Below are 14,538 nucleotides of genomic sequence, written 5' to 3'. Positions count from 1 at the left end.
TCAATCTCCCTCATTTACTGTCTTGCCATTTTTTGTGTCATCTGCAAATATTCTTCACCACTTTGGATTTCTGTTTTCTTCCAGATCACCAAGTTTAATGGCAGGATTATCTCTCTGCATGAATGAAAGTGTTTTGCTGATGTTTCCAGTGTGTATTATTCTCATGGTGAATTCTAAATATGCTTGTGTTCAGCATAGTGGTATTTTATGTAATCAAAATATCACAGATATCTTCTGTCCACTTTTCAACTAAGCTTGTCTGTTGGAGAGAAGCTATGTTAGGGTTGTGGCTTTCATGGGGTTGATTTGAGAAGGACCAGCCTAACCTTTGCCTTAGTGAAGTTTCAACCTCAAAGCACACTCAGAACATGCTCAGCAACAGCTCTGAAATGCCTTTGATCTCAGCTTTCTGTTAGCATAGCCATTGGGATGTCTTTGGGTCGGCTGGCAGATTGCCACCTTAAACATCCAAAACAGGAAGAAAGCAAACCAAGACACTTGCAGAGATGTATTGCATGACATGCTTCTCTGTTGCCTTTTGACACTTCTAATTATGCATTTGAAATCATAGGAGTTTTGAAAACTTAAGCAGCTGCTGTTCCAACCAGCTGCACATGGGAACAGTGAGACTCCGGGAACATGTTACAGCAGAGGAAGACCTTCACGTGGCTTCTCTTCATGCTCACTGTAAAGCTTCAACTTACAGATGTTCTTGAGGCGTCCCCTAAGCTGTCTGCCAGGAACTTGCAGGCTCAGTGTTTAGAGCTGCATGAAGCCCAGCTACGAAAGCACCTGAACCTTACAGAGTGAGGATGGTACTGATGTGTCCCCAGAGGATACACACCTTGTGCTAGACACAGCAGCAAAAAACCTATTGCCAGCAGCAGCAACAGGGACCAGCAGGGAGTTGTGTGTGCTTGCAGCAACCTTTTAGCACATCTGAGGTGGTTATGTTGTGGGAGATCCTGGTTTTGGAAGTCTTACTGGGCCAATACTTCTATGTGACAGCAGGGGAGCCTGCGATGGAGATGCTGTTCTCCAGGCTCATATTGGAAAAGGTGCACCCCATCCCCAGGCTGCCACCTTGGTGCACACAGGTATTAATCGAAAGCCTTCCTGCTGTTCCCCGGGGGCCATTAGTTGGCCATGGCTCCTGCAGAGTAAAACTAAACTGAGGAAGAGAAGCTGGCGAGGGAGCTGGTTGTCCTTGTCTCTGCCTCAACTGAGCAAATAATCTTAAAGATCTCTATAGCTGAATCCAGGAACAGAGCTGCTTTTGATCTAGGAGACTAGTCTGGCTCAGTCACAGCTTAGAAGGGAAAATATATTGTTTTCTAAGCAGATCCAGCTACCACCAGCCTAGAGAGGAAAGAAGAAGGGAATCTGAGGTGCTGGAAATTTACAAGAGGAGGCAGGTGACAGCGACCATGTTACAAATCCATATGCTCTTTGGATCTGTTTGTGTGTTGTAACCTGTGATCCCTCCAGATGGATCCCATAGCCCTGTGGTCAGGCAAAATGTCCATGGACAACTCCAAAGCTGTGGTAGTTTTTGATGACGGATAAAATGAAGTGAAAACGTGTGCATTTCTCCTAAGAGAAGGAATTTCATTGTCTCAGTGAAGGACTTGCCTCTTTCCCCTTTTGCCACCCCTGTACAAACTGTAAACAAGGAATAAGTTGCCCCTGAATTGACAATTTTGAGAATGCTTATCTGTGATGATCTGACCTCAATTTCAAGCCATTTCATGACTGAAAATGCCATCTTCTATGTGAATTGATATCAGATATTATTTCAAATGTCAACTGTATCTAGCTGGTAAAATAACAGCTGGATTCAGCCTCTAGACAGTTCAGGAGCTTTTTAATATATAAAAAGAGACTTAACTGAAGATATTTTGATAAACTGTGGGAAGCTGAGAATTCTTTTTTTTTTAATTACATATTTGAGAATAAATGACATCTTATTAGATGAAGTTACTTTTTTTCCCAATGGAATATTGCCATAGCTAACATCATCCTTTCAAAGTAAAGTCTTGGCAAAGTTGTTGTTCTTAGTGGAAGGCTGACAAACATCAAAACCTTGGCCTTTGTCTATTCATTTTACCCTACGTGCAGTCCTAGTAACTACTGTGAAATAACATTTAGCATGTTACTAAAATGATGGTGTTAATTCCCATGTCCTGTCTAATTTCCTTTCTGTGCCTACCTTTCCCCCTCCATAAAGATTGGAGGAATACTGCGTGATAACTGATGAGCTGTGCTTTTACTCATTGTTACTGTTCACTCTTAAATAACCTTTATATGGTACATGTTATATGTCACTGGATGTTATTTGTTAACAATGTAACTTCAGGTCATGATTCATGTGAAATTTCTATATCTCTGAGATCTGAAGAGAGTCCTAAAATGATGCACTGAACATGATTTCTACCTCAAATACCAGGTCATACAACTTTGAAGAGGCAGCTGAGTAAAATAACAGTAATTCATAAGATTTTCACCAGCAGAAGCTTGCCCTTTCCCCATTCTTTAAGTGAGGGGGAAGGAAAAATAATAATAATAAAAAGAAATAAAAAAGCATTAACTGCTTTACAGTGTATTTTTTCATTAAATTCAATCCACATTCACAAAAAAAGCTTTGCAAAGCTTTGCATAATTTCGAATGAAGCTTCAGGTGTTCAGTTAAGTATTTCTTGGATGACATTTGCTTGACTGTAAGTTCCCAATACGAAAGCTATTCTGATAACAGTGCAGTTTCTGAGAAACATCCATGTGTGCATCTTCTTACAATATCCTTTTCAGTCTCCAGCTCGACTCCACTAGCCTCCTGCTGATTCTTTTTCCAGCACATCTGAAGCAATGTGATTTCTCCCTAACAGAAATCCTTCAGCATCTTTGTGGCCCTTCATGGGACTCCCTCTAATATGTCCATATCTCTTCTACCGGGGAGCCCAGCCCTGGACACAGCACTCCAGCTAAGTCCCACCAGGCTAAGCAGAGGGGAAGGATTGCCTTGATCTGCTGGCAATGCTCTGCCTAATGCAGCCCAGGATGCTGCTGGCTGCCTTTGCTGTAAGGGCACATTGCTGGCTCACATTCACAGTGTCCACTAGGATCCATGCATTGCTGTCCAGCCAGTCAGCCCCCAGTCTGTATTGGTGCTGGGGGTTGGAACTGGGTGATCTTTAAGGTCCCTTCCAACCCAAACCATTCTATGGTTCTGTGGAAGCCCTGCAGACTTAACCTCAATTAAAGACGCGATCACGAAAACCTGCTGGCTGCCCACAGTTGCAACCTGAAGCAAAAAGGCCATCAAAAGCAAGTATGGACTAGAAGCATACAGCAAGCTCAGCCCTTTACAGATGTAGGTAACTGAAACTGAACTCAGACCTCAATCTTCTTACTCCACATTTACAAAGGCAAACAGAGAAACAAATATTTGCAGCTGAGATGGAGAAAAGAAAACCAGCCTGTGTTGCACTGAGTTGTATCCGAGGATGAAAATTATTGTGCTGCAGCTCTTTAATGAGATTTGGTTTTATTAAATTCTCCTGTGCAGCTATTATAGCAGGTAATCCTTGCCGAGGGTTGTGATGCTCCCCTTCCTGCCCAGCGCCTCTCTCCACAAGCTCTTCCTGTTTCTTGAGCAGCAGTGGTTCTCGTCAAATATAAATACCTTTTTTATGATGCTGTAGAAATCCAACAATAATAAAGAGCTATGGAGAGAAAAATCTCTCCACCTCCACAATGGAGACTGATAACTGTTTGAGGAAGGGAAAAAGTAAATTGCTAGATGCAAGGCTGCTGGTGCTTTTACCTTTTCAAATGGATAACACAGATATTCCTGAACACTCCACAGCTGTGTAGCAGCATCTTCATTGTTCACCCAATTTCTGAAGTTGCTCTTGTGGAACAGAACAGAAAAGAGAAAAAGAGTTGCTGATAAATTACGGGGGAGACATCAAGCCTTTGTGAGGGGCTCAGAGAGATCTTCCAGCCACCAAAGCTGGTGCATAAACACTGTGAGGAAAACTGCCTGCTTGGTGGGTGTACTTGGTTCCTGCTCACAAACTGTGGAGTGGAAGTAAACAGTGTAAGAGGTTTTTCCCTGTTTTTTCCCAGACTTTGCTATCCATGATAATTTATGAGGACTGTTGTATTCTGAATAATTGGAGACCTTTTATTGATAATAACCATTTAAAGGCACTGGTGATACTTTGAGCACTGAATGAATAATGTGCCTAAAATACTATAAGCCAAGTTAGCCCAGAGAAGGACTGATTGATTGATTGATTGATTGATTGATTTTTCCTTTTGCAGCTTTCTATGCAGACCTGGGCTCCCAGGCCTCCTCTTGCCATCTGGCCAGTATGGCCTTTGTGAGAACAATCTTTCCTGCAGATCATGGAATCACAGAATGGTTTAGGTTGGAAGGGACCAAACCCCTGCCACAGGCGGGGACCCCTTCCACTAGAGCAGGTGGGTCAAAGCCCCTGTGTCCAACCTGGCCTTGAACACTGCCAGGGATGGGGCAGCCACAGCTTCTCTGGGCACCCTGTGCCAGCGCCTCAGCACCCTCACAGGGAAGAACTTCTTCCCATTATCTAATCTCAGTCTCTGTCAGCTTAAATCCATTCCCCCTTGTCCTGTCCCTACATCCCTTTGTAGAAAGTCCCTCTATAGGTTTCCTGGAGCCCCTTTAGGCACTGGAGCTGCTCTAAGGTGTCCCCTTCAGGAGCCTTCTCTTCTCCAGCTGACCCAGCCCAGCTCTCTCAGCCTGGCTCCAGAGCAGAGCTGCTCCAGCCCTCGCAGCAGCTCCATGGCCTCCTCTGGATTTGTGTCAACAGCTCCACGTCCCTCTTGTGCTGGGGACCCCAGAGCTGGACACAGGGCTGCAAGTGAGGTGTCATGAAAATAGAGCAGAGGGGCAGGATCAGCTCCCTCGACCTGCTCGGCACGCTGCTTTTGGTGCTGCTCAGCACACGGTTGGTTTCTGGGCTGCGGAGGCACACTGCCAGCTCATGCTCTTCCTGAGGCACAGCTAATAGAGCCGAAAGGAACAGGTCGTGCGGAGCTGCGCACAGTGTGTGACACAGATGGGAATGGTAACAAACACATGGTCAGCAAGTCTCCCGAAAAGGCAAAGCATTGATCCTGCTGTCAGCGTTAGCAGAGGTAACACCACCCCTCCGCAGGGCCCCCGAGCTTCACCGCATTGGGTCTGAAAGGGTATTGTGAGTATCTACAAATGCTGGGCAGCTGCGGGGCTGAATGAGCACTTCAAGGCTGGAGGAAAAAGGCGTTAAAGATTTGAGGTGGTGGTGGCCCCACTGGGAACAGGGAGACACTGTCTCAATCCTCAAACAGCACAGACAACTGCTGCACTGACTCAGAGCAGGCTGGTCATGGCTGCAATTTCAACAGCAGAGAACCTCCATCCTTGTCAAGAGAAAAAGGTTTTGATGAAGTCTCTTCATGTGGCTGATCCTGTGGTTCACTTGTTGCTCTGGTGCAAAAGACTAAACTAGTGAGGGCTGGGAGCTGCTAAAAACAAGCAGTGCAAAATGCAGCAATCCTCTTATGTCACGCCTGTTTGCAGTGGCGCAGACAGACGCTGCACACATACAAATACACATGCATGGCTGCTCTTTCTTATCATAGAACTGAATCATAGAATCATCGAGTAGTTTGGGTTGGAAGGGACCTGCAAAGGTCATCCAGTCCAATCTCTCTGCAATGAGCAAGGACATCTTCAACTAGAGCAGGTTGATCAGAACCACGTCCAGCCTGGCCTTGAATGTCTCCAAGGATGCACCCTCACTGTGAAGAAGTTTTTCCTCAATCCAGCCTGAATCTCCCCTCTTTTAGTTTAAAACCATCACCTGTCATCCTACCGCAACAGGCCCTGCTAAGAAATCTCTCCTCATCTTTCTTATAGGAACTGGAAGGCCACAATAAGGTGTCCCCAGTGCCTTCTCTTCTCCAACCCCAATAATCTCAACCTTTCCTCATAGAGGAGGTGCTCCAGCCCTCTGATCGTTGCTGTAGTTTGTTCTTCTAACAAATGCAATCTAATTAACAATGCCACTCGGCAAAGCAAACAGAAGAGGCAGTGCAATGTGGGGAGCAGACCCCTGGTTTCCAAGCCTGAACGTCCAATTCTTCCAGGGCTTTGCAGAGTGACACTGTCTAAGGCAAAGGAGAGCTCTGCACTCCTGATGCACCCTGTAATTAAATCGCAGGCTCCTCAGAGCAGAGGCTGCCTGTGTACAGCTTTGAACAATGATGTTTTGATCTTGTTTGAGGTCCCTTGGCACTGCATTAATACTATTATATTAATCATATAATATGATTTACTGCCACATCACCAGACAGTTTTTAAGAGTGACCCTGCAATGAAGGGACAGAGCTGAGGATGGGCACTTAAAACTTCTAGTCTGGATTTCTGTTATAGTTTTGAGCTAAGCAAGTATTCCTTCAACTGGCATAAACCCTGGCTTGCACAGGTTAGCCACAAGTGAACCACGATTTGTAGAAATCCTCTTTAGATTGCTCCATTGCTGCTGTTTATTTTGCCTCTGACTGTGACACAGATAATCCATTCAAGCTCATGTTATCATGTTCAGAAAGAGGCCACATAACAAAGGCAGCATAAATTACCATTCATAAGCAAATGGTATTCTGCCAGGGGCTTGAGGCTGAGAATGAGCACACTGCCCAGCCATGGTGGGAAGAGAAGGGAGAGAGGACCCACTTGGCAGCTCTTGACACATATGAGAACAGAGGTATCTCTGTCCCTGTTTTGGGTTGACACATGCAGCTGAACTTCGTATTGTCGCTTCCTTTGTCATCTATGATGGCATCTGTGCTAGGAGAGCGGAGACAGCAAATACCCACTGCCCATGAGCCCTGACACAGGCACCTGTGCTTTCCCAGCACCTCCTAGCACAGCAAGCCCTGAAATGGTTGTCTGAGCAAGCATGACTGATTAGCTGTGTGTGTGTGTGTGCAATTAGACCATGTGTCATCCTCACACATGGGCCTTGGTCGCTTCAGGTGTAATTGCTGCAGCAGTTTGACAAAGCCCATTTGCGGAGGTGAAAGCAAAAAGCTGAGCAAATCATGCAAATAAATGGCTTCTGAGAAGTCAGCCTGGATTTTTGCACATAGCTCATGCCTTGTTCTGACAGCAAAACGGCACACGAATGTAAACATGCAGGTGACAACTCTCCTTCCCCATCGCAGGTCTGAGTCTAAAAGCACTCTCTCATTTTCTGTACCCTGCTGTCTTCTCCATTCCTTTACTTCTCTTAGACAATTCCTGCAGCCTTTTCCTTTTCTTGCCTCATGGCTAAAGCCATGTTTTAGATACTGCCCCATTGCCTCCTGTTTGCTCTTAAGGAACACAGAGATAAAATGTGCTTTGTTGCAGCCTTCAGGCAGTGGCAGCACTTTATCCTGGTTACAGCAGGGTGGGATAAAGGGAGCATCAGGGTTTTGACCTTCAGCAGGTTCTTCATTTACCGTGACGAGACTCATGCTCCATGTGAGATACACCCTGATACCTCTCTCCTCCTTAATTTTTAATGGGTAGTGCAAGACACGTTTCTAAGCAATGCAATACTTGCTTTATTGTGACTGACATGAAGGGAAAATTGCATTATTTGCTGTATCTTAATTGATGGGCAGACTGATGTCACAAACTATAGTTGCTACTTTCTTCCATTCGCTTGGACACACTGCTAGACAAAGAGTGACAGCTTGCTGTAATCTCCCTGCACTATCTTCGATACATAGGGATGACGGAAATTACTTTATCAGTGGTTTATGATATGTGTTCTGGTTAGTTTGATAATTGGAAGATAACAGATTATCCTGTAAACAAAGTACTGCTTTGAGAAGTGTTCTTCTGTTAAGAACACAAAGCCATACACCACATCATTGCACCTAGTGCTCCACTGGCTCGTTGTGGAGCATCTTGAAAACTCAGGAGTTAGTTGCTGGGAATTCAAGATTTATTAAACCAGAAATAGTAAAGAAAGAGTCTAACTTTACATGCTGGTGATGGGAAGAGAGTGGCTTCTTCCCGTAAAGGAGAAACGTTCAAAATACCCGATAAAAGTCCCAGATCAATGAAGCAGCACAGCCAGGCCTTTTTTTCTTTATTCCCCTACTCTCGTCCCTTTTCTTGTGTCTTTTTCTACATAGGAGAGACCCCAGCCTCAAAACATGCTCTTCCTTGGGTGTTGGGGATTTGGGTTTGAATCCCCTCAGGCAGAGGATGGAACCAAATGGGGGATTCCGCATCTAGGACAGGGACTCAGTGCATGGCAAGGGGTGAGCTTTAAGAAGAGTAAGACTCTACAGTTTAGGTACATTGGGGCCAGGCAGCAGCTGGCTGCAGAATCAGTTATGGACTGAGATTGGGCTCTAGTTTCCACTTGCCCCCCACTCTAGATGCTGAGATCTTTCTTGAATTCAGTTGCAAGAGTTGAATTTTTTTTAGACATGTATTTTTTTAGCTTTCCATATCAGTGAGTTGTCATTTCCAAACCAACCAGGCTAAATGTCAGATTCCTCGGACAGTCTGCACATGAAATCTGTAAGAATTATTGAGCTTTGAGGGGGCTGAGCCCTGAAAGAACTGCTCTGAATTTCTTTAAAATAATCATAGAATGGTTTGGGTTGGAAAGGACCTTAAGATCATCTAGTTCCAACCCCCCTGCCATGGGCAGGGACACCACACACTAGACCATGTCACCCAGGGCTCTGTCCAACCTGGGTCTTTGTTCCTTCTTAAGTCTAAGCCTGCAAATCCAAAATGATACAGGTTCATGTATCATACGATGAAATGGAGATTTGCTGTGTGATGCCATTTCTAGTCAGACCTTGAAAGTCTTAGTCTGTAGAAAATGTTTCATACTGAAAAAAAATTCCCCCCCAAAAACACCAACCCCAACCCTGTAATTGGAAAGTAAACCCCAAACATTCTGAAGTTATTATTTCCACCCTGTGAAGAATCGCACAGAAATCTCTGGCAATAAAAGATACAAACAGCTCAGCCTTCTGATGCTGAGGAGTGTAGGGATATCTGCCTTTCAGTGTGAGAAAGGAAAACCTTGGCAGTAAAGTGGATGTACAGCCTGTCCAGGGATGATCTGCTGAAGGACTTACAGTGGTTTAAAAATCCTAAAGAATCCCTTTATCATATTAGTATGATCTGAAGGTATTTGGACTCCACCTGATCCCTCTCTGACACCATCTGTCTTGATGTAGGGGCCAGAACTCAGAATATGTATATGTGATTCGATTTCCCATAGCTGAATGGAGTAAATATGAATTAATGTCATTGTGTGATTACTAACTCTAAGCTGGCAATGGTTTCTTGGAAAGGTATACTTAGTAATCAATCCCATTTTGACATTTCAGTGGCTGCACCAACAGAAGGTGCCTTTCAATATTCATAGCTATGAAGTCCATTGCTCAGTTCATTCAAAGCTGTTCCAGTGTGCAGCCTGACATCCTTGCAGATACACAGGAGTAGAGATTTCACATCCTTATGGTCCTTTATCCCATTAAACAAAAATACAGGGAAATTTTCTTGTTATTGCTAATGTGCTGTAGACAGGTTAGAGTTTGTCCCTGAAGCGTGCAACTGAGAAATCACATATTAAACATGATTAGATTAATGTCATTGTGCATTTAAGCTCTTTCAGCATATTAAATTAACTTGTGTTGATGTTGCCATACGCTCAGTGTACAAGGGTTAGTTCTGAGTATTCCCAGAACAAAGAGTCATATTTCAGGAATGTGATAAATCAATAAATGGTTTATAAAACTGCTTCTTCTTGTGATGGGTAGCAAAAGGTGCTTTACGTGTCAGCCCAAACTGGCATGCAGTGAACATACTCTCCTCTGATCTAGTGAGATAAACTCATATCAGGGGATGCTTCAAACCCCAAGAAGCTTAATTGTACTTTGCAGCTGGATGTCAGCAAGGAGAGCATGTCCTTGTTCCATGCTTTCTCGCCTAACCGCTGCTGCCCTCTGCCAAAGCTCTTGACCCTGTTTCTGCTTCTCCCTCTGTGGGTCCCAGAGAGGTAATTCCAAAAACTTCGGGGAAGACAAGGCTGTCTCATGATTGCAGTATGGATTCAGATGTTGTGCCTCCATTCTAGCGCTCCCTACTACCTAATCTTTAATACGCACAGTTGCTTTGTGGAAGCCCTGTCATGTTTAACTGGCACAAATACTTTTTTTAAGGACACTTTGGGTGTTGCTTGTGGGGTTTTTTCATTTTTCACAGCTGCCCTCTGTGCATCTCAGAGAGTTTTCCTGTTTGCAGAAGAGTTTTGTGATCCAATTGAAGGCTATCAGAAGGGTTCAGATATCTCATGTATTGAAACTAAATGTGTAGCCCAGATGATTTACCTTTAATGTGTGAGAACACTACAAAATGTTCCTGGCTGCCCCAGTTTATCTGCGCACATGTTCCTTGTAGTGATTTATTGGAAGATGTTAATGCATGCCTTGCTCCAGGGGCTCTCCTAATGTGAAACAACTTCACTTTGATACAAGTCCAAATGCCGCTCATTCTGTGTGAGTATACTCAACCACAGAGGCTAACAAGGCATCAACTACAGCCAGACAACTGTGAAAGAATATTCCTGTCCAAGGCAGATGGAAAACACTGGTGCGCAGAAAGGCTGAGTGGTTTTGGAAGCACTGTCCTAGCACCTAGCAGTATGTGCTGTCTTTTTTAATAAACTCTTGCAATACTTAATGTTCATAGCATCAGTTTAGGATTACCAGATTTGAGGGACAATTGCTTAGACCTTTGCCAGGATTCACGGTGACGGTGAAGAAGGTGAAGGGCTGAATATCAAAACTGCATCAGATTGTCCCAGTGGTGTAATTGAGGAACTAGCATTGGTCACTCTGGGAATTTCATCCCAAGATGTGACGGTAACAGTCTAGTGGAATTATCCTTGGTTGTGGCAATGTCCAGCATGGCCAGGGGTAACTCTAAGCGGAGTTTGTAGAACTGAGGACTGGTGCAGCGATTCCTGCCAGGCACAGAAATTCCTGCCAGACCCTATTTTTATATACTTGCATATAACCTATCAGGTTGAGTATCTTCCTTCACTGTCATTCAGGATGTCCCCCTCAGTGATTTGCTTTAAAAACTGCTTTAAGGTACAAGCAAACAAAACTTGCTGTGAAGTAAAGCCGATTTGGAGCTGTACCTTGCCAGCTACTCTACATGAAATGCCCATGAAGACCTTCTGAGGGCCATACAGACTGAAAACCAAAACTGCAAATGTTTTGTCTTTCTCTCGCCTAACGCTAATCACAGCATACTCTTCAGACATGGAGAGGCGGCTTTCAGCCTTCGCAGAAGAGAAGAATGATACCAAGGCTTCTCTCCTGCTTGACAAGTGTGCCCATTAAGCTGTGACCTCAGAGTTGCACCCTCCTGCCTTAGAAGACATTAGCAGTACTTAGTCAGGAGCCTAGTCCTACCGAAGGCAACAAGCAGTGACTAAAGTCCTCTTCAGAATTCTGCTTGAACCAAGAGAGGATTTGCTGCTTGGGCCAGGCCAGTTCTGCTTCTGTGCACATCCACACCTCCTGGAAGCTGGAGAACTTGTGACAGCAGTGAGTGTGAGTTTAGTGGCACTTGAGCACAGCATTGCACTGACCACCACTCGGATGTAGACACCTCAATTCTGTCCACAACCTGTTGGAGGTACGTGAACTGTACCCTTAGGTGCTATTTCTAGTAAAGTATTAATGTTTGTGCATATAGATCATAACATAGGTATTTAAAAGCATGATCTAAGTAAATGAGGTTTCTGTGGAGCAACTTGCCCCAGACTGACAGTCTTGCAGTTTTTGCATCACCAGTATCACATGAAAAGTGCAGCTTAATGCTAGTGTGCTCAGGGATCCCTGTAAAACAAAAGGCTCTGTGAAAGTCTACAAATACACCAGCCTAGTGGAAAGGTAGTGTGAGGCACAATTCCTGTGGACACAGAGCTATTAGTTCCTTTTCCCTTGCAGACCGGTACCTACTCTAGTTTTGCTTCAACATTTGATGAAGTCCTTCTGCCCCAGGAACAGCCGACATTGGATTCTGCTGTTTTGCATTAGCAAGAGTCAACTTCACAGCAAAGTAAAGCAGGCGCAAAATACAGAAAGTAATAGCCCACTTAACCCTCACTGAAATGATTTTGAAAGCAGCAAGGGAGTGGAAGTTTCCCCTTTTCTTGTTACACAGCAGTCAGAGTGAATGCTTAGACTGAATGAACCAGAGAAGGAAATAGAATTTGCTAAAATTTGCGGGGGTTTGTGACCTGATGAGACTGAATCCACAATGATCTAATGTTACCACCATCCTCTGAGGAAGGTCAGTGAGGAAAAGATAGATTAAATGCTTCTGCGTAGATAATACAGGAAATAGCAAGACCTGGAGGTTTTCAAAAGACAGGATGCTTCAAACCTGTCCTCATTATTTGTATGCTCTTTGCTAAGGCTGTAGCAATAGCTTTCTTTTTAAAGGAACAGTCATCAACTACCTTTGGAAGCTGTTCACGTCAGTTAAGATTAGTAAATAAAAAATCCAGAACCCAAAAACCCTCAGACCATGATTTTATTTTTTGTCAGTGACAGACATTTGTCAGCCAGATGTACAAAAAACCCCACCAAACCTGAAACAAATTTACGAGATCCCCTAACTGTAAGATAGGAAGGGCTGCTAATTGAGTATGTGATGCCTGGATAAAAGGCTTAGGAAGGAAGTGCTCCGCTGAAGGGGACGGTACCTACTGAATTGAAACACAGCATTTGTCTAAAAGAAAAAGAAATTAGTAATTATCCCTTTTAGTTTGGTACATTCTTGTTTCTGCTGTGACATCTACACTTTACTGAAAGGACACCTCAGAGGTATGAACAGAAACACTCACTGTTCCCAAGCATCCTGGTTTCACTAGCGGCTTCTTTGGCCCTACCTCTTCCAGACAATCTTATCCCCATGCTACAGCTGCAACGGCCTTACCCGCAGAGCCAGCATATTTCAGATACTGCCTTGGAAGAGGGTACAGTTGGTTTCAGTTAGCAGCTCGGTACTGTGTGGCAGGCAGCCCCATGTGAGAAGTGTCACGCAGTGAGAGCCGAGACCTCCCAGAGGCACCAGCTGCTATGGAAGGAGAAGAAAGGAGAATACCACTGTTCGCTTCCCTGCTCCTGTGACCACGAACTGTTCAGTCAGCATTTAACTGGTGTAAGGCCAGCAGACAGGACTGCAAGGTCTTACTTTCCTTGCTAAAGGAGGCACTCCAAAGGCTGCTGCAGTGCATGGTTATTATGTGGTTTCTTAAGCCTAAGGACTTTCAAATTTCATGAAAAACATTTGCTATCTAAATGCATTTTATTCTCAACAGGGTAGTTAGAATGCTATGGGTATCCCTGATTAACATTCCCATTTTCCCTTGCAGCCACAGGAAGTCACTTCATCTTGCTTCATCTGACATTGATCAGAGGCCAGGAAATTCTACTTCAAGGTTTGTGAAAATTTGATTTTTTATAAAAATAGATGTTTCTGAGTAAAGAAACATCTCTGCTAAAATGAGTAAAAGGTCCAATGAGAAACATATTTCAAATCTGGTTCAGCATAAAAACTGTGTGGTTAACTGAATTACGAGGATCTTATTTTACGCCATGTAGAGCAGGTGCTGTTAAAATTCCTCTTCAGCTTGTCTGGAGCGAGAGTGTTTCAGATCCAGCAGTCTCTTCACAGTGTCTGCAATTGTACGCTCACCATGCACCTTGTTATCTCGGGTGCGGATGTTAACTGTTCCACTTGCCTTCTCCTTTTCACCAACAACTAGGAACAACGCACATGCAAAGGAATGAATTTAACATTTGGAAAGCTCTTTCCCCCCCCCATTCCTTTAAAACTTAGGTGTACTAAATAAAAGTTCTAAAAAGCTTACCAACCAACACATCATTCCTTCTCTGACCTCCTCCCAGCTTCCCCAGCTTATATCTGTAGTAGCCAATAGCCTTATTTAATCTTGTATAATGTTATAGGTGTTAGCATGTTATGAACAGCAGCTTATCAAAATATGGGTGAAGATAAAACTAAACTTAGTAAGTTCAGCTTGACTTACTTATTATTAGAAACAAAGTCAAAATGAGAAATAAGCATAGAATCATAGAATCAACCAGGTTGGAGAAAACCTTTAAGATCATTAAGTCCAACCATTACCCCAGGACTGCCAAGTCTACCACTAAATCATGTCACCAAAGGCCTCAGCTACAGAGTTTCTGAACACTTCCAGGGACAGTGATTCTACCACTGCCCTGGGCAGCCTGTTCCAATGCCTGAGCACCCTTTCAGCAGAGAAATGTTTCCTAATATCCATTCTAAACCTCTCCTGGTGCAGCTTGAGGTCATTACCTCTTGTCCTATCACTTGTTACTTGGGAGAAGAGACCAGCCACCTCCTCCCTCCATCCTCCTTTCAGGTCGCTG

At 44.1% G+C, this 14,538-nt stretch overlaps 1 protein-coding gene across 1 annotated transcript in view; it reads right to left on the bottom strand.

The window, feature by feature from the left end:
- Positions 1–13,666: 13,666 nt before the first annotated feature.
- Positions 13,667–14,538, bottom strand: part of TARS (threonyl-tRNA synthetase) — a gene marked incomplete at its 5' end in the record, with an annotated part of 16,262 nt that continues 15,390 nt past the window's right edge. The window contains one exon of the mRNA XM_010016743.1: positions 13,667–13,888. Within this exon, the coding sequence (XP_010015045.1) occupies positions 13,740–13,888 (149 nt within the window). The remainder of the gene's footprint in view (positions 13,889–14,538) is intronic.

This window comes from Nestor notabilis, unplaced genomic scaffold (assembly GCF_000696875.1).
Source record: "Nestor notabilis isolate BGI_N333 unplaced genomic scaffold, ASM69687v1 scaffold5256, whole genome shotgun sequence".
NCBI lineage: Eukaryota > Metazoa > Chordata > Aves > Psittaciformes > Psittacidae > Nestor > Nestor notabilis.
This window is presented reverse-complemented; position numbering and strand designations above follow the sequence as displayed.